The sequence below is a fragment of the Giraffa tippelskirchi genome, chromosome X (genome assembly GCF_054371585.1).
Source record: "Giraffa tippelskirchi isolate mGirTip1 chromosome X, T2T-mGirTip1v1.2.pri, whole genome shotgun sequence".
Taxonomy (NCBI): Eukaryota; Metazoa; Chordata; class Mammalia; order Artiodactyla; family Giraffidae; genus Giraffa; species Giraffa tippelskirchi.
Window position 1 is genome coordinate 5,720,525 of NC_137289.1, and position 20,486 is coordinate 5,741,010.

Sequence of the window (20,486 nt, forward strand, 5' to 3'; positions counted from 1 at the left end):
TCCACTCCTGACTGGATGCGGTTGGCGGCTTTGTGATCCAGGGCGTGTCAAACAATATGCACCTCAATAGGATGTGGAATAGCTAATCAGCCAAACAAGATGTTTCATAGATGAAACTATGTAACTTTTCCAGTTAGACCATTGTGGACCATAGTGTTAGTCTCTCAGTCGTGTCTGACTCTTTGCAACTCCATGGACTGTAGCCCGCCAGGCTCCTCTGTCCATGGAGTTCTCCAGGCAAAAATACTGGATTGGCTGCCCTCCTCCAGGGGATCTTCCCGATCCAGGGATCGAACCAAGGTCTCCACATTGCGACCAGATTCTTTATTGTTTTAGCTACCATGGAATGCCCATTTGCAGTTAGAGGGCCTGTTAAATTTGGGTGTGGAGGAATGTTCCAGCAGGACATGACAAGATGCTCCAGGAAATAGAAGCAAGAACCTCTCTTTGCCTCTATCCCAGCTAGTTTACCATCCAAACCCTTACTTTCTGTAACTGCAGCCCCAACCAATGTCAAGTCCTTGATTACAATGGCCAGTTACAGTCTATAGTTAAAAACTAATTAACACCTTGGATTCTGGCTCCCTGGGACCAGGAAAGAGAGGGTCAGTCTATGGATTTCTGGGCATCACTTCAAAGGAGTGTGACCGGAGTTCTGCAGGTTTCCTAGCAGATAGGGGGTAGAGAAAACTCCTACTTTGCCCCTGTGGTCAACAGCAATGTGACAAGAGCCAGGACCCCTTCGTCCCCCAGAAAAAGATCTCTCTGGGGTTTATCCAAGATGCAAAAGGATGCCACACAGCAGTGTCCCGTTTCGGGGTCTCCTTACCCCTAAGACACACCTCATGTGATTTTGGCTCCTAGACCAACGTCACTCTAGGTGTGGGGGTGTCCTGATTCTCCTAGTGTCCCCATTGCTAACACAAGGCCTTTCACAGAGCAGAGGCTCCATGAAGGTCTTGGGAATTAATGAGCCAAGGAACAGGGGGCTATTTGACTCAGATCAATTGTCTGCTATTTCCTTAGATATCCCAGGCAAATCCAAATAAACAGAGATCCCTTAGCTTTACAATATGACCCGCAAAAAGTCTAAGAAGCAAGAATTCCAACTATCACTTTTTATTTTCTAATTCTTTCAACAACCAATGTGCTAAGTAAGTTCACATTTCCAAAATCGTTCTAATTCCAACCCCATGTTATGCTGTGCAGGACCATGAAATAAAGTGGAAGAGTTCCCAATCTCTTTTGTAAAACAGAAAAACTCTTGTTCTTGAACTGGCTAAGTACAAACACACTGTGATCAACGTCACTGACATTGTTAGATGGTGGAACGCACTGTCTTCTATTAAAAGGAATAACATTTGAAAAAATTCGTAAAGAAAAGAGAGATGAGTTTCCATGTCATTGTAGAGAACAGAAACACAAAGATACCATACACCGGGCTCCCCCAGCAGGCCCGGTCTCTCACTGCTGAGAAGGCTGACAGCTCTCTCTTCAATCATGGACGGAAGGATAAGCCTTCTTTCTTGTCCCCCAGGACAAGCTGCTGGACATGGGCCTGGAAGGAGCCTGGCTGCTGCTCTGGCTCAGAGTCTCCCTTCCTTCTCCCTCAAAGCCTCTGCAGAGGGGCTGGAAGGAGCTGGGACCCACTCTGTTCAGATACGCCAACACCTTAAACTTGCTGGTCTCCATATAGGCCCAGGGACCCCACAGGAACTCGTAGAGAGCAGGGTGGCTGTCAGGCACCTGCCAGTATTCCAGGTACCCCTCCTGCACCCACACTTGGGTCAGCAGTTCCTTGGGACTGAGTGCTCCCTCCCGGGACACACCCCCATCATGCTGAGTTCTGCCGAGACCTCCTCCTCAGGGGCACAGTCTTCATACACGACGAACAGGCACAGGATCACCACCAGGAGGCCGGCCTTGGGCAACCTCTGCCCATCCATCAGCATCTCATTGAGGGGGAGGCCCAGGGAGGGGACCACGATATAGGTGTGCTCACTGGGGCCCAACTCCTTCACCTCCAAACCAAAGATCAGATGCAGGTACTCTGAGGCTTGACCGAGGACCACCAGGTAGTGGTCTTGGTGATCTTTGAGGACACTATTCAGCACTTCTGTCTTGTGATCGGCTCCTTGGTGATATAGCTGCTGAGCAGGAATCACACCAACTCATTCATCTTCACCCGTAGTGCATCTCAGAGTGAGGACCTGGCACCTTCCTGGTCATGCAAGGTGCCTGGCACTTCATCTTGCCTGCTGAGACCATGCTCTTCAGATTGGCTCCCCAGAGTGGCAGCCAAAGCAGTGGGAGAGGGGCAGACAGCAGCAGCCAGTCTCCCCCAGGGTGCCCCATACCAGGAGAGAGGAGGAAGAGGAAGCTGCATTTCCTTCCACTACCTGCTCCTCCACCTCCACCTGCACCTCCTCCACCTCCACCTGCACCTCCTCTATGTCCTCCTCCAGTTCCTCCTCCATGTCCTCCACGTCCTCCACGTCCTCGTCCTCCACGTCCTCCTCGTCCATGTCCTCCTCCACCTCCATCATCTCCACCTCCTCCTCCACCACCTCCACCTCCTCCTCCACCTCCACCTCCACCTCCACCTCCTCCTCCACCTCCACCTCCTCCACCACCCACACCTCCTCCACCACCCCCTCCTCCTCCTCCACCTCCTCCTCCTCCACCTCCTCCTCCTCCACCTCCTCCTCCACCTCCACCTCCACCTCCTCCTCCACCTCCACCTCCTCCTCCTCTTCCTCCACCTCCTCCACCTCCTCCTCCACCTTCACCTCCACCTCCACCTCCACCTCCACCACCTCCTCCTCCACCTCCTCCACCTCCTCCACCTCCTCCACCTCCTCCTCCACCTCCTCCTCCTCCACCTCCTCCTCCTCCACCTCCTCCACCTCCTCCTCCTCCACCTCCTCCTCCTCCACCTCCTCCTCCTCCACCTCCTCCTCCTCCACCTCCTCCTCCTCCACCTCCTCCTCCTCCACCTCCTCCTCCTCCACCTCCTCCTCCTCCACCTCCTCCACCTCCTCCACCTCCTCCTCCACCTCCTCCACCTCCTCCTCCACCTCCACCTCCACCTCCACCTCCACCTCCACCTCCTCCACCTCCACCTCCTCCACCTCCACCTCCTCCACCTCCACCTCCTCCACCTCCACCTCCTCCTCCTCCACCTCCACCTCCTCCACCTCCTCCTCCTCCTCCACCTCCACCTCCACCTCCACCTCCACCTCCACCTCCTCCTCCACCTCCACCTCCACCTCCTCCTCCACCTCCACCTCCTCCTCCACCTCCACCTCCTCCACCTCCTCCACCTCCACCTCCTCCACCTCCTCCACCTCCACCTCCTCCTCCTCCACCTCCTCCTCCTCCACCTCCACCTCCTCCTCCTCCACCTCCACCTCCTCCTCCTCCACCTCCACCTCCTCCACCTCCACCTCCTCCTCCTCCACCTCCACCTCCTCCACCTCCACCTCCACCTCCTCCACCTCCACCTCCTCCGCCTCCTCCACCTCCACCTCCTCCTCCTCCTCCACCTCCACCTCCTCCTCCTCCACCTCCACCTCCTCCTCCACCTCCACCTCCTCCTCCTCCTCCTCCACCTCCACCTCCTCCTCCACCTCCTCCTCCACCTCTACCTCCACCTCCACCTCCACCTCCTCCTCCACCTCCTCCTCCACCTCCATCTCCTCCTCCACCTCCATCTCCTCCTCCTCCATCTCCTCCTCCTCCACGTCATCCTCCTCCTCCACGTCATCCTCCTCCTCCTCGTCCTCGTCCTCCTCCTCCATCTCCTCCTCCTCCACCACCACCTCTACCTCCTCCACCACCACCTCTACCTCCTCCTCCACCACCTCCTCCACCTCCTCTTCTTCCTCCTCCACCTCCTCTTCTTCCTCCTCCACCTCCTCTTCTTCCTCTTCCACCTCCTCTTCCTCCTCCACCTCCTCTTCCTCTTCCTCCACCTCCTCTTCCTCCTCCTCCTCTTCATCCCAAGATAATTGTGCCTCCATCAGTGCCTCCTTCTCTCTTGGATCCTGAAAGACTCTCTCAGGCTGGCGGAGCTCATGCTTCCCAGGCATGATGACTGGGATCAAACCACAGAGAGAAGTGAGGCAGCGGGACAGATGGGGACCATGGGCCTGCAGGAGAGAGTGGGTGTGAATGGCCTCAACTGAGGAACGCACCCTGGGCGGTCTGATACAGGTCTCCTCTTGAGGGGTGTTCTTGGGCCTCACAGGGGTGCTCCTCCTGGGCAGGCTGTCCCCTGGCTGGGAGAAGGAAGGGCAGTGGCTTCCTAGGGTGCAGTCAGCAGAGCCTGGAGTTCTGGGGCTGACACGGTGGAGGGATTTGGGCCTTGTGGGGTCCCCTCTGTTCTGGAATGGGGTAACCCTGGTGCATGATCACGGCACCCTTCTCACCTTGACTCCTGGCACTGCCTGGACTTCCTCTGCTCTCTGACCTCAAGACACAGGCCTCAGAACTCCACCTTTGCCTCCTGAAGCCTGGAGCTCCTGTGAGAGAAATGGAAGGGGCACCTAGGGTACACACTTGTGGCAAAGCCCTAGGCCTTCTGTACTTGGAGGGGTGGACTCTCTGGAGTCCCCAGATGTGGGGTGAGAGGTTCCCTCGGGGCTCCCTTGTACTGCTCCCCTTTTCCCTGGCACGGCCTGGACCCTCCCCTTTGGGGGCCTGCAGGGAAACTCAGAACACGACCCAAGTCTGGACAGAAAGCACTGAGGGGCCCCACCTGTGGCTGCACCTGCCCAGGGCCTCCTGCGGGTCCTAGGCTGGGAAGATGCTCAGTCCTCAGCTCCTCCTCATGTCCTGCCTGGCCTCTCAGCACTGACCACAGGGGCGGGTTCTGCTCAGGCCAGGGAGTCCAGCCCCTGCCGACCTGAAGCCTCTGCCATCCACCTGAAAACCTCACCCCCCGAGGCCCCAACGCTATAGGTGAATAAACTACTCATCCTGCTCACTCTGCTCTGGGGCCTCCAAGACCCCCCACAAGGGCTAGCAAACCTCCCTGCCTTGGGGTCCAACCGCCTCAGTCCTTTTTCCCATGGAGCCGGGACTCCAGGCAGGACCAGGGATTTTCCCGTCTGCCATTTTGAGGCCCCGCCCCTCTCACAAGGTCCCGAGTCACTCTGAGGCCCAGATGTCAGGATATGCTGCACGTGGTCTTCCCTCCCGGGGACAACCCCGGTCCCCTCTGTTCTGGAGTCCAGCTCCCCTCACTCTTGCCTCAGGATCCTTACCTTTACTCCCGCTAGGACCTGGGCTCCGTCCTCTCCCCAACGAACGCCCTGGTCCTCACACCAGGGCCTCAGTCTCTCTGAGACCCAGACGTCAGGAAGTCTGCCCACTGTACTAGGACCCAAGTATGAAATCCTGATGTCAGGAACTCCGGCCCCTGTACCCGGACCCCAGTCTGAGATCCAGATGTCAGGAACTCCGCCCCCTGTACCCGGACCCCAGTCTGAGACCCGGATGTCAGGAGCTCGGCCCCCTGTACCGGGACCCCAGTCTGAAACCCGGATGTCAGGAACTCCGCCCCCTGTACCCGGACTCCAGTCTGAGACCCGGATGTCAGGAAGTCAGACCACGCCTGTTGCGGTCGTCATATCCCAGGGTCTCTCAGGACTGACAGCAGGTATGGGCTTTTCTGAGGTGTCTTCTCATTGGGGTCCAGGGTCCCCTCAGTCCTCCCTCAGGCACCTCACTTTGCCTCCGAGTAGGACCTGGGATTCTCTCCTCTCCCCAAACGAAGCCCTGTTCCTCTTAACCAGGTCCACAGTCTCTCTGAGACCCGGAATTCCAAAAGTCAGGACCGGCCTAGAATGCTAATTCCACACCGAGACCTCCAAGACCACCCAAATGTAGGGGTGGGGGTCTGTGGGGTCCCCTCAGATTGGGGTCCAGGGTCCCCCAAGTCCTCCATCAGTGTACGCCCTTTGAGTCCCGTGAGGACCTGGACCCTCCCCTCTGCCCACATGAGACGCCCACCCTTTATCCTAGGTCCCCAGTCTCTCTGAGACCCTGATGCGAAAGTCAGGACACGCTGCCAAGTGCTCACTCATCCCAACGCCAGGGATGCCCAGGCTGGCAGCAGAGGTGTGGAGTTGTGGGGTCACCTGTGTTCTCCCTCTGGGTCCTCATCCTGAGCCCTGGCAGGTCCTGGGATGCCAAAGTCCTCGGCAGAGGCCAGACCCTCATGCCAAGGGCCTCACTGCCCTGAGGCCCCAGGAGGAGGCTGTGGACATTACAGCAGGGCTCCAAGCCCAGGGCTTCTTAGTGGCTGAGGACGCCATGGGGTGAGATGATGTCCCAGGAGTCACTCAGCCTTCCCTGTGTTCTTTGCCTTGACTCTCAGCTAGTCTGGGCACCGCCCTCTTGCCCACCTGATTTTGCTTCCCTTAGAGACCCAGGCCCTGTCGAGCCAGCACACCCAAGAGGGAAACCGGGGGTGGGGGACTCATTCCCACAACTGTGCCGGGGTCTCCCAGGGCTAAAAGCAGTGACAACTTGTATGTCCTGGGGCCGCAGAGCCCCCCGCCCCCAGGGTTCTACCTTGACTCCAAGCGTGGCTGGGCTCCTTCACCCTGCTGACCTGAACCTGAAGTCTATGACCCAGGCCTCACTTCTCTCTAGAGGAATCAGTAATGTCACATCTGGATGCCACAGCCTGTGGTCCTCCACTGCTGTCAGGAGGGCAGCACATGCATCCCCTGGGAACCGTCAGCCTCCTCTGGTCCTCATCTCCAGTCTCTGCAGGATGTGGGGCCCTCCCTCTGCCCATCTGAGACTGCAACCCACAGACCAAACCTCTGGCTCCCTGAGTTCACTGAGGAAGTGGGCATGGTGGAGGGGTTCTCAGCCTGACAGCCCGGCCTGGGGTCCCCAGTAACGGTGGAGTTGCATTCTATGGGACCCGCTGTTCCAGGGTGTCGTCCTCACTCAGGAGGGGGCCTCCTTGTCCCTTGAGAGAAGGCTGCAGTCCCAGCACAGATGCCGGATGGAGGGCAGCTGCACCCATAAACACATGGTGTTTACTAAACTTGACTGTGTGGTGGTTATTGTCAAAGCTGGGAAATGGACTCATATTGTTCTCTGCATGTGGGGGGAGAGGTAAGGCTTTGTGAGTAATAAATCGTCGAACCAGGAAAGAATTCTTAACCTGTAGGTGTCCTCTAGTCCCATTAGGTGTTCCTACTTTTCAGTCAGGGAAGGCAAGGGGATTTGAAATTAGAAAAGTACGACAATATATAGATGCCAACTTTAAAAAATTGAAACAAGCAGAAAAGGATTCTGATCTGCAGAATGGTTTCCAGAGTGTCACGTGGATGCTGTATCGGAGCCAGAAGAGACAGCATCGCCTATGAGACGTTTAAAATTTCACTGTCACTGAAAACTTTCTTGCTAAAATCTGGAAGCATCGCATGGGTGAATGACACCACAATTGCAATGAGGTTTACTCCACTAGAAGAGAAGCCTCACTAGCAAGGAGGGATGGAGTTCAAGCAAAAATCTTGCCATGTTGATATCATACATTTATAAATGGTGAAATGATCACTGACAGAGTATTAGCTACCACCTCCATCCTATCACATTTCTTTTTTATGGTGAGAACGTAGAAGTTCTACTTTCTAAGCAACAGTCAAGTATTTGACAAAGAATTGTGAGCTATAAGCATCCTACTGTACATTAGATCCCAAAACTTGTTAGTATTATAAGTGGGGGTTAGTACCCTGTGAACAATCTCTGTGAAGAATCTCTCCCTATTTCTCCATCCCCTAATTCTTGGTAAACAGCACTCTCTTCTCTGTTTCTCTGACCTTTTTACTTTTTAAATTTATTTTTACTTATTTTTTTTTAATTTTTGGCCTTGCTGCTCAGCATGTGGGATCTTAGCTCCCCAACCAGGGATTAAATCCATGCTCCCTGCATTAGAAGTATGGAGTCTTCGCCACTGGACTGCCAGGGAAGTCCCAGTTTGTCCTTTTAGATTCAACATGTAAGTGGTAACAAACCGTATTTATCTTTTTCTGTCTCATTTATTTTACTTAGCATAATGCCCTCAAGCTCCTTCCAAGTTGTTGCACATGGCAGGATTTCCTTGTCTCACATGACTGTATACTGAATATGCTGCAACTTCTCCATTCATCCACTGATGGATACTTAAGTTGTTTCCATATTTTGGATATTGTGAACCATGCTGCAATAAATGTAGGAGTGTAAATATCTTTTTAATATCCTAGTTTCATTCCCTTTTGGATATACACTCTGAACTGGAATTGCTGGATCATATGGTAGCTTCATTGATTGTGTTCTTGGATGCACAGGCGTTTTTTATTTTGACGAAGTCCAATTTATTTATGTTTTTCTTTTTTTGCTTGTGTTTTTTTGTGTCTTATCTGTTGTGGCCCTTTAAATGGGCCGGAACTTGGGGGTACAGAGTCGATAAGAAAGTAAAAGCAGGAAGAAAAGAGGCCGGGGAAGTCCACTCCCTATACCAGGACGCCAGTCTGAAGCCCGAATGTCAGGAAGTCAGCCCCCTATACCAGATCCCCAGTCTCTCTGAGACCCAGATGTCAGGAAATGCAGCATGTGTTCATCCCCGGTCCAGAAGAGGGATGAACATGGGTTACCTCTGGGCCGTGAAACCCCGGAGGAGCTGGACTTCCTCCCTCTGCTCACCTGAGGACACACTCCCTCTCCCAGGTCCCCAGTTTCTCTGAGACCCGAATGTCAGGAAATGCAGCATGTGCTCATCCACCCTCTGTGCTCCCTGAACCCTGATGTGAGGTTCCCACCTCTGGTCAATACAAAGGGTATCCCTGAATCTGCCAGGGCTCTAGATGAGGTCCTTGAGGGAGAATATAAGGAACCCCACAGATCCTTGTCCCTGCTGTCAGGCCTGGACGATCCTGGTGGTGGGATGAGCACGTGGCAGCCTGTTCTGACTTCTGCATCCCCCTCTCAGAGACATTAGGCAACTGTTAGAAGGGGCAGGGCCTCAGATGGGCAGAGGGGAAGATCTGAGTTCTTTTGAGGGTCAAGGTGAGGACGCTGAGGGAGGACTGAGGGGACCTTGGACCCCAATCAGACGGGGCTCTGGGAGGACATAGGGCGGATGAACACAGGCTGCATTTCCTGACATCTGGGTCTCAGAGAGACTGGGGTCCTGGTATAGGGAGCGGACTTTCTGACATTCCGGGTCTCAGAGGGACTGGGGTCCTGGTGTAAGGGCTGGGGCCTTAGCAGGGGACAGGAGAGGATCCGAAGTCCTACCCGGAGACAAGGTGAGGTCCTGAGGGAAGACTGAAGGGACCCCCGAGGGAGGGTTGACGGAACCCCACAGATACCCGCCCCTGTTGTCGGCCCTGGGAGCCCCTGGGGTGAGAAGAGGACACAAGGCCTGTCCTGACTTCCTGACATCAGGGTCTCTGAGAGACTGGGGACTTGGTGTGGGAAGCGGTGGCTCAGGTGGGGAGAGGACAAAGCCCAAGAGAGACTGCTCTTCCCATCAGGTGGCCAAAGTATTGGAGCTTCATCTTTAGCACCAGTCCTTCCAATGGATATTCAGGGTTGATTTCCTTTAGGATTGACTGGCTTGATCTCCCTGCTGTCCAAGGGGCTCTCAAGAGTCTTCTCCAGCACTACAGTAGTGCTATTTTATACACAGTAGTGTGTATCTGTTAATCCCAAGCTCCTAATTTATCCCTTCCCCTGCTTTTCCTCTTTGGTAACCATAATTTTGTTCTGAGTCTTTCTGATTTGTAAATAATTTCATTTGCCTCATCTTTTTAGATCGCACCTATAAGTCTTACCATAGAATATTTGCCTTTCTCTTTCTGACTTACTTCACTTAATGTGATAATCTCTAGGTCCATCCATGTTGCCACAAATGGTATTACTTCGTTATTTTTCACGGCTGAGTAGTATTCCCGTGTTTTGTGTGTCTGTGTGTGTGTGTGTGTACCACATCTTCTTTATCCAGTCATCTGTCAATGGGCATTTAGGTTGCTTCCATATCCTGTCTGTTGTAAATAGTGCTGCGATGAATGTTGGGGTGCATGTATCTTTTCACATTAGAGTTTCTTTCTATCAGGGTATATATTCAGGACTGGGATTGCTGGATCATATGGTAGTTCTGTTTGTAGTTGTTTAAGGAACCTGCATACTGTTCTTCATATTGAGTGTACCAACTTACATTTCCACCAACAGTGTACGAGGGTTCCCTTTTCTCTGCTCCCTCTCCAACATTTATTCTTCATAGGATTTTTGATGGTGACCATTCTGACCAGTGTAAGGTGATACTTCATTGGAGTTTAGATTTGCATTTGTCTAATAATTAGGAATGTTGAGCATCTTTTCATGTGCCTGTGGGCATTCTGTGTCATCTATGGAGAAAGGGTCTTCTTTGGAGAAAGGTTTTCATGTCAGGGTCACACAGGCTGGGTGGCTCAAACTACAGACCGTGTTGGTTCAGGAGGCCGGCAGCCAATGTGGAGGTGTCAACTGACGTTGGCTCATGTGAGGGCTGTGGAGAGAGTCTGTCCCATCTCTCCCCTCTCACTTCCCGGGCATTGCTGGCCATAGTGGGCATGCCTGGGCTTGGAGAGTTCCACCTTCCTCTTCACCCCGAGTTCTCCCGTGTGCCTGTCTGTCTCTAAATGTGTCCTTGGTATGGGGACAGCCGTCCTGTTAGAGGAGGGTCCATCCTCATGAGCTCACTGGACCTCCATCAGCTCTGTGAAGACCTTTCCTTTGTCTGTAAGGTCACGCTGAGGTACTTGGGATTGAGACTCCAGCACCTGAACTTGAGGGGACACGATGTGACTCCTCACACCCTACAAACGCTCTGAGGTAGGAACACATGGAATGTTCTAAGGATGGAAGGATGGCCTTCATGGCTACTGGGGGTGAATCCAGGGGTGTGGAGATCAGGCTGCCAGGATAGGAGCCAAATCACGTGGGACCTCATGGGCCTGTGAGAACTGTGGGTCTGCTGTGCTTGCGGAAGGGAAGGCCCAGGAGGCCCTAGGGTGGGTGCCTCTGGGACCATGTCCCCATCCTTACAGTCACGTGGAACCAGAGGCTCCCTGCTAGAGGTGCTGAGACTCTACTGAGGTTCAAGCCTGCGGCTCTGCTCCCCTGCCTTCACCCCACTCCAGTAAACAGGGAGCCCCCTCCAGGTACAAGGAAAGAAGTGAGGAAGGAAGTGCATGTGGTCAGGTACCCTGCAGTCTTGGGCTATCCCTCTATCTCTGGCACCTCCTCAGCCATGGAAAGATGTGAGAGTAACCTAGCGGGTTATCTGAGGTTTGACTTCTGTAATCCCTGTGTGGTGCCATCCCAGGCCCTGGCAAGGACACAGAGTGCACCCGTCCCCGGCAAGGACACAGAGTGCACCCGTCCCGGTAGTTCCTGCTCCCCTTCATTCTTTCTCTAGGCCCTAGGCGGGGGCTGGGGCATCTATTGACAGTAGAGGCAGTGGTGTGGGAAGGGCTGCGAGGAACGTGGTTCCCAAAGGCGTGGGGAAGACACCTGGTAGGGCCGTCCAGGGCCAAGGCCAGATTGGTTAGCACGGATCTGCGCTCAGCAGGCCTGGGCTAAGATGGGGGCTCTGCAGAGCATGGGCAGGGATGGGGCCTGGGAGTTGAGAGGTGGGGTGGGGGCAGTGGTGGGGCAGGGGGAAGCCTAGCCCAGGACTGTACCTGTCCGTGCTGGGAGAGGACCAGAGCCCGGCCACTGGGCTGTGAAGCCAGGGGGCCTGCCCTCCCTCCTCAGTGCTCCTAGGGTTTCAGGGCCCTCTGTCTTGGAACTCACCACGTGCCTCTCTCCCGCTGTCCCGCCCTCCTTCCTGACCTCCCCACCCACTGCATGGGATGGACGGGTCCTCTCGGTTGCCAACCCCTGTCAACGGACAGTGTGGAGATGGATGGAAGGGGCCAGCCCTCTGTGACCCCCCCGCATTCTCTGTCAGCAGGCTTGGAGGATGCTCAGACACGTGGGGCTGATGTCCGGCCCAGGGCTGTGAGCTTGGAAGCCACAGTGTCAGGCTCCTGGCGTTTGTGGTTCTGTGTTTCCGCACCCACCTGAGGCCCTGGGAGCCTTGGGAGATGAAGTTCAGCTGTCTGTCCTTCCGACAGCCTTATGCGGGTTTCGTCTTAAACGGTGTCAAGACCGTGGAGACGTGATGGCTCCCCTTGCTATGCGGACCCGGCACTGTGCTCTGGCTGTCCACATCGGGCACTGGGACTGAGAGGACATGGACTGGTGAGAGCTGCTGGAGTAGAGGCTGGGGATGACCTCTGCCCAGATCCAGGCCTTGCTGCGGGATAGGGAAAAGCGGCCATGGAGTGATCGCCGGCAAGTGACGCCCTGCCCCGTGCTGCCCGCATGGCCCCTGGCGCTGCCCTGGATCTCAGCCGGCTTGTGGTAGTTTGTTTTCTGTTGAACTGGTTGGTAGGGGGTGGAGGGGTGGGGCTGAGGTTTCTTCAGAGGGGCAGTGAGGGTCCCTGGGCTGGGAAATGGCAGCCCGAGGTGCCTGACCCCCACTCTGGGCCTCAGTCCCCATTTGTGCTCTGAGAGGCAGAGGCATATCCGGGTCTGCATGTGGCACTTGCCTCTGTGTGTGTATATGTGTGTGTGTGTGTACACGTGTATGGGTGTGCCCAGCAGAGACCATGAGAGGTAGCACAGCACCCAGCCTGGGTTCCCCAACCCTACTGCCTGCAGCCAGGCCTGAGCAAGTTCCCTGATTCCCCAGGGGTGAGGCCCCACAGCAACTCCTGACTGCTGGTGAATCACTTAGGGACCTGATGTCTGCAGGCTCCCCACTGGGCCCTCCTGTTCTGTCCCTGCAGCCTGAGGTGGGCAGACAGAGCTGCCCATGGCCTGGTGGGTTTATGGAGCACCAGGCCTCTCCCTTTCATTTTGCTCCCTCCCTCGCTTGGCCTTACCCTGAGTTCCCTTTGCTGAGGTGAGCCTGTCTGAAATGCTCAGCCAGAAGACCCAGTTCACGCTGGGTCTCTGTGATACAGTCATAGTCTCTAGCAGGCGTGACTTTGAATCACCTTGTTCTCCTTCTGTGTCCTGTCTTTGCACACAGGTCTCGTTGACATTAGGGTCACTTTGCCGTGCCCAGAGAACCTAGGTTGTGATGAGGTGGAGGAGTTGGGGAATCAAGCCCTGCTGCCTGACTCATGACGGAAGTACCTGACTGTGCTCGCCAACCCCCGCTGGCTGCTGCAGCCTGTCCCGGGGAGGGCCGGGAAGGACATCTTCCAGGTGGACATCCCCAAGCACCTGACCCCCTTTTGTCAGGAGGCCTAGTCCAGACTGGGCTCTCGAGAGGAAGGTGACCCAGAGACCAGCTCATGGTGACACCGTCCGATCGGCACCGTGCCCTGGACATGCCCGTCTGGTTCGGTCTGAATCGGCCCCGCTCTGCGGTGAGCTGCCCATTTGGTGCGGGACTGGGGCCGGGACTCTGGACTCAGCAAGAGTCTCCAGGACTTTATCTTTATGAAAAGATGTCACCACTCGTTTTGGCCCTGCTGGATCTGGGTGGTTGAGAGAAATGTGTTGTTAGGCAACCGGTTAGTGGTTTTCCCTCTCTGTTTTGGTTCAAACTCCCCGATGTTGGAACAGTGTCCAGGGGGTGATGGGGAAAGGCTGGGGGCTGGGCTGAGTGTGAGCACTAGGGGCCGCAGTTTGTCCTTCCAGGTGACCCTTGTCCTGCTGTAAAGTGTCCCTTGGCTCACAAAGCGTGTGTGTTGGACACGGTGCCTGGCTGCTCCGTATCCAAAGTCAGGCTCCTAAATACGGCTGTGAGGACAGAGCGACAAGGGCTGGTGTTCACCTTGGGGAAACTTGTACTGGTCTTTGGGTTTAAAGTCAGTGTTTGCAAGGCCCTTGGTGGGTGGGGTTACCTTGCTTTCCGGTGGGCCTCTTGGGGATGCCCCTGGATCGGGAGCTGGAGACGCTCAGCTGCTGATCAGAAACTTGTGGCATTGTCAGGGGACCCAGGAGGAGCCCCTTCTGCTTCAGGGTGCATGACTCATGGAAAGTGACACCCCCATGGTCAGGAGCCAGACTGGCTCTTCTGCTGTGTGGCAGGCAAGGCGCAGGGACCAGCCCGTCCTGGGCTGGTCTCGGTGCATGGCTCGGGAGCCACACTCTTGGCCGAACGTGTGAAATGCTGCTGCTTCAGATGAAAAGGGACCACGGGGACCAGACTGAGGCCTGTCTGGGGCGTGGGCTTCCAGCCTCATCGGGCTCACCCAGTGCCGTGTGTGAGTAGCATGGACAGACAGAAAGAACACAGACTTGCAGTTCTCATTCAATACTTTATTCCCATGGAGCTTTGCTGTACTTTATTAGAGCCAGAAATAGATTTTTTTTATTACAAGAGAGTGCTTTTGAGTGTTTCTAAGTACCTGGCGGCTCAGGGATTGGGGTTGTCCTTGAACTGCTTACAGAGGGCACACTTGTAAACTGAGGAATCCTCCTGCTCCTCATCCACCTCAGGGGCCTCATTTGGGGCCACAACTGAAATGACCGCCATCACAATGGAATAATAGGTGTTGTACATAGTCATCACTGAACCATAACCTGGGTACTCTGTGGGGCTGTAGGGCAGTTGCCCTGCGCCGTCCCTTCCAGCAGTAGCTGGGGGTACAGACGTGGCATTGCTGGACATGCCCTCTCCACTGGGCCCACCCTGCTCGCTAGGGAGATGGTTTGCCCTGGCCTGCCCATAGACCAGCTACAATGCCCATAGACCAAAGGCCACAGAACACAACTGAGCACCGGCCGGGGGTTCTGTGAGCTATTGGGTTCCTTTCTGGGCCTTCTTGTCAGCCTCTGGGGTGGACTCATTGTGATAGAATTTAGGAGAGTGTCTGATTGCCACCGTTTGCTTCTTTCTCTTTGGGGTCGCTGTTGCGCAGGGCGCAGGCTGAGCAGTTGTTCTGGGGTCACCTTTCCTCTAGATGTTCTGCAGGTGCAGAGGCTTGTCTCTCTGAAACTTGGAGTTGCGACAGATCTGAAAGGAAATGAATCACTTTAGCCACTGTATGGGAGAATAGCAGTTCCTCGCTGCCCTCCGCCCCACCACCTCCGGGCCTTGCTTAAATACGGAGATAAGGTCTCTTCATTCCTGGCAGCTTATGAGGCCCTAGTGAGTGCGCTCCTTAGAGCTCCCCTGGGGCCAGCCTCGCTTGAGGTGTTACTGGCCCTCCCTGACATCAGGTGGCCCCTCGGGGTCTGGAGTCACCCCTGTGGATCCTTTCTAAGGGGGTTGCTGGAACATGACAGGCCCTGCTTTCTCCTCTTTCATTAGTCACCCTCTCACAAGAACAACATTCTCCTGGGAAATGAAACCCCTCCAGCACTCGGCTGGTCTAGCCTAGCCTCCCTGGAAGGGCTTTCTACGTTACCATCACCTACTTCTTCCCCGCAGAGCGACCCGGAGGGCGGATTTTCCTGAACCCATTCAGGTTCAGTTTGTGGATGAAAGTCTTGATGCTGTCTGTCTCGAAGATCCTGTCTGCGCCTCTGCGCTGGAGGACCTCCGTCTGGAAGAGATCTGCTTCGATGACCACTGTGTCTCCCTCGTTGTTCCAGTGCCCAGAGGTGAAGGCCGCATCCCCCACAATCCTCCACAGCTTTCTGGGGAAGGACAGCCCGAGGACAGTGTTGTTCTCTTCCTCGCTGGCCATTTCTGGGTTCGGGCCCTGTGGGGGCAGGTTGTCATGGACGCCTGGATCAGGCCTCTCAGGTTGATCACCCTGCTTCTCCAGAGCTTCCCCTGAATCCACGTTTGGATCTGGGCAGGAATCACAGGGGTCTCCTGCTGTGGGCTCCCCATCAGTTGATGCAGCTAGCAGGGCTGCCTGTGCCTCGTGGGAACTCTGACTAGCCATGGAGCCTGTCTAGCTCAGGAGCATTATCTACCCAAGCAGTGAATGCTCAGGGCAAACAGGCCTCAGACCAGGGTCGGGGTGCCCCATAAATAATCTCTGGAAATTCTACAATCTGTGTTGTGGGCCAGGCAGCCAATTAAGTGGTCCGCTTCCTTATTGTTTCATGATGTTACAGAGGTGATGTGGAGAGGCAGCCCTGGCCCAGTGTGGGGGAGGGGGGAAGAGGATGGAGATGGGATCCCCAGCTTGTCTCTTCTCTGAAAGTACAGAAAAGTATTTTTCTGGTTGCCTGCAAAGGCTCCCATCTGCTGACAGGTGCCTTGTTCCAGGGGGCCAGGCCCTGGATGGGTTGACAAACGTGCCCCTGGCTCCACTCCCCTCCCTACCAACGGGCAGGTTTCTGCTGATGCACCAGGCCCTGGCAAATCCTGGCTTGGCTACCACTGAGAGAGACCCCAGGGGTCAGATGGGCCCCTGGCAAGTGTCCCTCCCAGAAGATGGGGTCCGTAAAGGGCTGTTTGGCCTAGCCTGAGTTGGTGGTCCCACCCCTCCACCCCCTGGCCCCAGCCTTGTCCCTCTTCTGGCTTTGTTGTCTTCTGGCTGGTGCTGCCGGTTGCTAGGTTCCACTCAGATGGCCCCAAAGTCAGAGTCCTGTTGTCCTGTCCCCACCCCACCCCCGCCCAGGTCGAACTCTCCCCAGAGTAGGGCTGTGCTCCAGCACAGTGGGAGCTACCTCATGTTTCACTTGACTGTTCCCCAAACACCTGATACACAGACTCCGCATGATGCCATGTGGGAGGGCACAGCCAGGCACTCCACTGAGCTTGCAGCCTCGCTGAGCTCTGCCCACTCCAGATGTCATCCTGCTGCAGATCACAGGCTACTGTCTTCAGTTTCCATTTCTTCCCGTAAAGACTGCTCTCATGGCCCTAGAGTGCTCACTTTGGGAACACCTGTGCATGTGCTTTTCCCATCCCCTTCCCAGAGCTTTGGATTCAGCCTCCCTGGAGGCTGCCTCAAAATCCTGTTTCCTTTCATCAGTGGGTTGGTTGGGCTTCTGCTACCCCTGTTCCTGGCCTGCCACATCCAACTTGGGTCTCTGTGGGTACCTGCCCTTTGAAGGACTTGATTGGGGGCTCAAGGTACAGCCTGTTCTGTTGAAAACAAGCACTTCACTGGTCCTTTGTGAGGCCAGCTCTGATCTTCTCCGCCCCTGCCCCTGTCCCCACCACCACTGTGGACCTGAACTCCCATACCCAGATGGCAGGAACTATTTTGTTGGCTCACAGGTTAGGAGCTTTTCAAGGGCCCTCCTTTACACACACTCACTCCCAGGGACATGTCTGACTTGTTGAGCTAGATGTGACCAAAGGAAGTCCCCGTCTGCCTGTACTTGAAAACAGATGAGAGTCTGGGTGTGGCACTGGATGAAACCTCAGTGAAAGTCACCTGTCTTCACCGCACATGGGCAGTGAGGCAGTGGGTTTGGAGATGCATGTTCTCTGACCTTTGTGGGTCACTGTTCTTCAAAATCACCATGTATGGGACAGACAGGCACCTTGGAAAGGCCCGTGTGTGAGGACCCTAGGGCACTGTACCCCTAATTCTGCCACTCAGCAGGGTCTTTGTCCTGTGTGAGGGCCACAGCCTAGTGTCTGAAAGGGGAGAGCTAAGAAGGTGTGGAAGAGGCTCTCCCAGGGGCCTTTCAGTCTGAGGTCTAGCGGGTAGAATGGGGCTTGCAGGCCTTGACCTGTGCTTGATCCCTTGCTTTTGTGCTCCTCAAGAGGTTGACAAAGCATTTCTTCAGGTCAGTTCATCTGACTGGAACATGAACCTGGAGGCTATGATCGTTGGTGGGGGCCCCTGGTGGCTCCTCTGAAGGGGACCACAGACCGTGGTATCTGTGGAAGCCTGGCTAGGTGGCCTTTCCTGCTCCTATCCCCACCCTACTCGGGGTCCCTCCTCACTCCCTGGGTCCTGAGGGAGCTGCCTTTTCTGGTCCCCCTCCTCCAGGCACCACCTGGGCCCTGGCAGTGGGTTTGCCTGGCACTAAGAAGTTTTTGTCAGCTGTGGCTCGGGACACTTGGGTTGTGCACACACAAGCCCTCATGACATGCAAGGCCTGCCTTTCTCAGCCTCGCTCTCCTGCCCCCGTGCTTGGCATCCCTGCCCCAGTGTCCCCAGCCCAAAGGCCCTCCAGCTGCACCCCTCCCTCACTGCGGATGCAGAGACCTGGAGCCTCGGAGGTCAGCCTGTGTTACCTTCCTTCCCGTATCAGAGGAGGCTCCTGTAGGGGCCTTATCCCAGTGGGCACTGGGGCCATACAGTAAGGCCCTCCCTCCCTCTTGCTCAGTGAAGAGCTGGTCAGCCTGGCAGGTTCCATTGGGCAGGAGGCCCCATGGCAGCAGCAGGGACAGGGTGCCGGCCCCCGGCAGAGTCAGTTCTCAGCAAAGCACAGAGCAGCCCCACAGTGCTTCTGATTCTCCTTGTCTCTTTCCTTCTGCCGGCCTGCGTTTTCTCACCTCGGAGACATCGTGTAGCACTGAGAAGAGGAAGGCATGAGAGGTCAGAAGGTCGGGCCTTGGCCTGGGGTGGGGGCTCCAGAGGAATTGCAACCAGAGCTCTGAGCCCACCCCGGCCCTCACTAGCAGGTGATCCTGGGAAGATGCCCAAGCCCCGCGGCCTCAGTGCTTCATCTGGGAGGCGAGCAGGTGTGAGGAGCCCCATGTGTTGGGCCGCAGGATGTGCCTGAGGGATGGGACAGAGCTCGCAGGACCTGGTGGCTATTGGCCCTGTGATGACGGGGCAGGAATCTCTCACACTATTGCCCCCAGACACTCCTCCACTCTCCATTGTGGGATGGGGTTGGCTGCTTTGTGGTCCAGGCATGTCAGAGAATATGACCCTCAATAGGATGTGGAATAGCTAATCAGCCAAACAGGATGTTTCATAAATAAAACTAAGAAACTTAGACTATAGTGGACCACAGTGTTTGTTGTCCAGTTGTGTCCGACTCTTTGCAACTCCATGGACTGTAGCCTGCCAGTCTCCTCTGTCCATGGAATTCTCCAGGCAAGAATACTGGAGTGGGTTGCCGTGCCCTTCTCCAGGCGATCTTCCTGATTCAGGAATTGAACCCAGGTCTCCCACAATGCAAGCAGATTCTTCATCATTTGAGCTACCCAGTAAGCCCCATTTCCAGCTAGAGGACCTGTTAAATTTGGGTGTGGAGGACTGTTTCAGCAGGACCCAAGCTGCTCTAGGAAATAGAAGCAAGAACCACTCTTTGCCTATGTCCCAGCTGGTCTTCCATCCAAACCATTATTTTCCTTCATTGCAACCCCAATGAAGGTCAAGTCCTTGATTACAATCAACATAATTTAAAGCTAATTAACACCTTGGGGTCCAAATCCCATGGACCAGGAAAAAGAGGGTACTTCCATGGATTTCTTGGGCACTACATCAAGGGAGTGCAAAGGAGTTCTGCAGGATTCCTAGCAGATATGGGGTATGAAAACACCTCCTTTGCCCCAGTGATCAACAGCAATGCAACAAGAGCCAGGACCCCTTCCTTCCTGCCCCAGAAGGAGATCTCTCGGGGCTTTATCCAAGATGCAAAAGGATACCTCACAGCAATGATCCATTTCAGAATTTCCCATCACCCCAAAGACACACTGTCTGCAAGTCTGAGGGCTGCCACCACCCAGCCTCATCACAATCACGTCCCACAGAAGAAACCAAGCTTCTCAAAACCTCAAACTGCCCTGGCTCAGCCACTGCCACTCCAGTGCTCCTCCTGAAGCCCCATCGCCCTGCCCTGTGTTGCCTTGTTCAGTGCAACTAGGGGACGGCTTTCCACCTTCCTCATATGACTGTGGCTCCTAGACCATCGTTCTAGGTGTGGGGGTGTCCTGCTTCTCCTAGTGTCCCCACTGCTAACACGGCCTTTCACAGAGCAGAGGCTCCATAAAGGTCTTCGGAAGACATGAGCTAGTGAGCAGGGGGCTCAATTAATTATCTGCTACTTCCTTAAATAACCCAGGCAAACCCAAATAAACAGACAATTTCCTTTTTGAAAATGACACACAAGAAGGACAGAAGCACAAATTCACTACTATTACTTTTATCATCTAATCCTTCCCCATCAATATTACTGCTAAGTAAGCTCATGTTTCCAAAACAGTTCTAATTCCAATTCCATTGCATCCTGTTCAGGACCACAAAACACAATGGAAGAGTTTCCAATCTCTTTTACAAAACAGCAAAACTCTTGTGCTTGAACTGGGTAAGTACAAACACGCTGTGATCAACATCATTCATAAAGCTAGGACACTGAAGTTTACTTAGCTTTCTGTGAAAACAATGAAAGTTTAAAAATTATCTGAGGAAAACAGAGATGAATCTCCATATCATTGTAGAGAACAGGAACCCAAAGATGCTACACACCAGTTTACCCAACTGGCCTGGGCCCTCATTTCTGAGAAGGCTGACCACTCCCTCTTCAGTCACAGAAGGAAGGATCAGACTGGCTGCTGCTCTGGC

General features: G+C 54.8%; 1 protein-coding gene and 1 pseudogene across 1 annotated transcript; one reads left to right on the forward strand and one right to left on the reverse strand.

Moving 5' to 3' along the window:
- The first annotated feature begins 12,134 nt into the window (after window positions 1-12,134).
- LOC145536451 (protein EOLA1-like) lies at window positions 12,135-13,350 on the forward strand (annotated as a pseudogene).
- On the reverse strand, window positions 12,862-17,565 carry LOC145536893 (heat shock transcription factor, X-linked member 3-like). The gene is made up of 2 exons (XM_081567084.1): window positions 15,469-17,565; window positions 12,862-15,064 (listed from the first exon to the last, which is right to left on the reverse strand). The coding sequence occupies exons 1-2, from the start codon at window positions 15,942-15,944 to the stop codon at window positions 14,617-14,619; spliced, it is 924 nt and encodes a 307-aa protein (XP_081423210.1). The 5' UTR covers window positions 15,945-17,565; the 3' UTR covers window positions 12,862-14,616.
- Window positions 17,566-20,486: the final 2,921 nt, after the last annotated feature.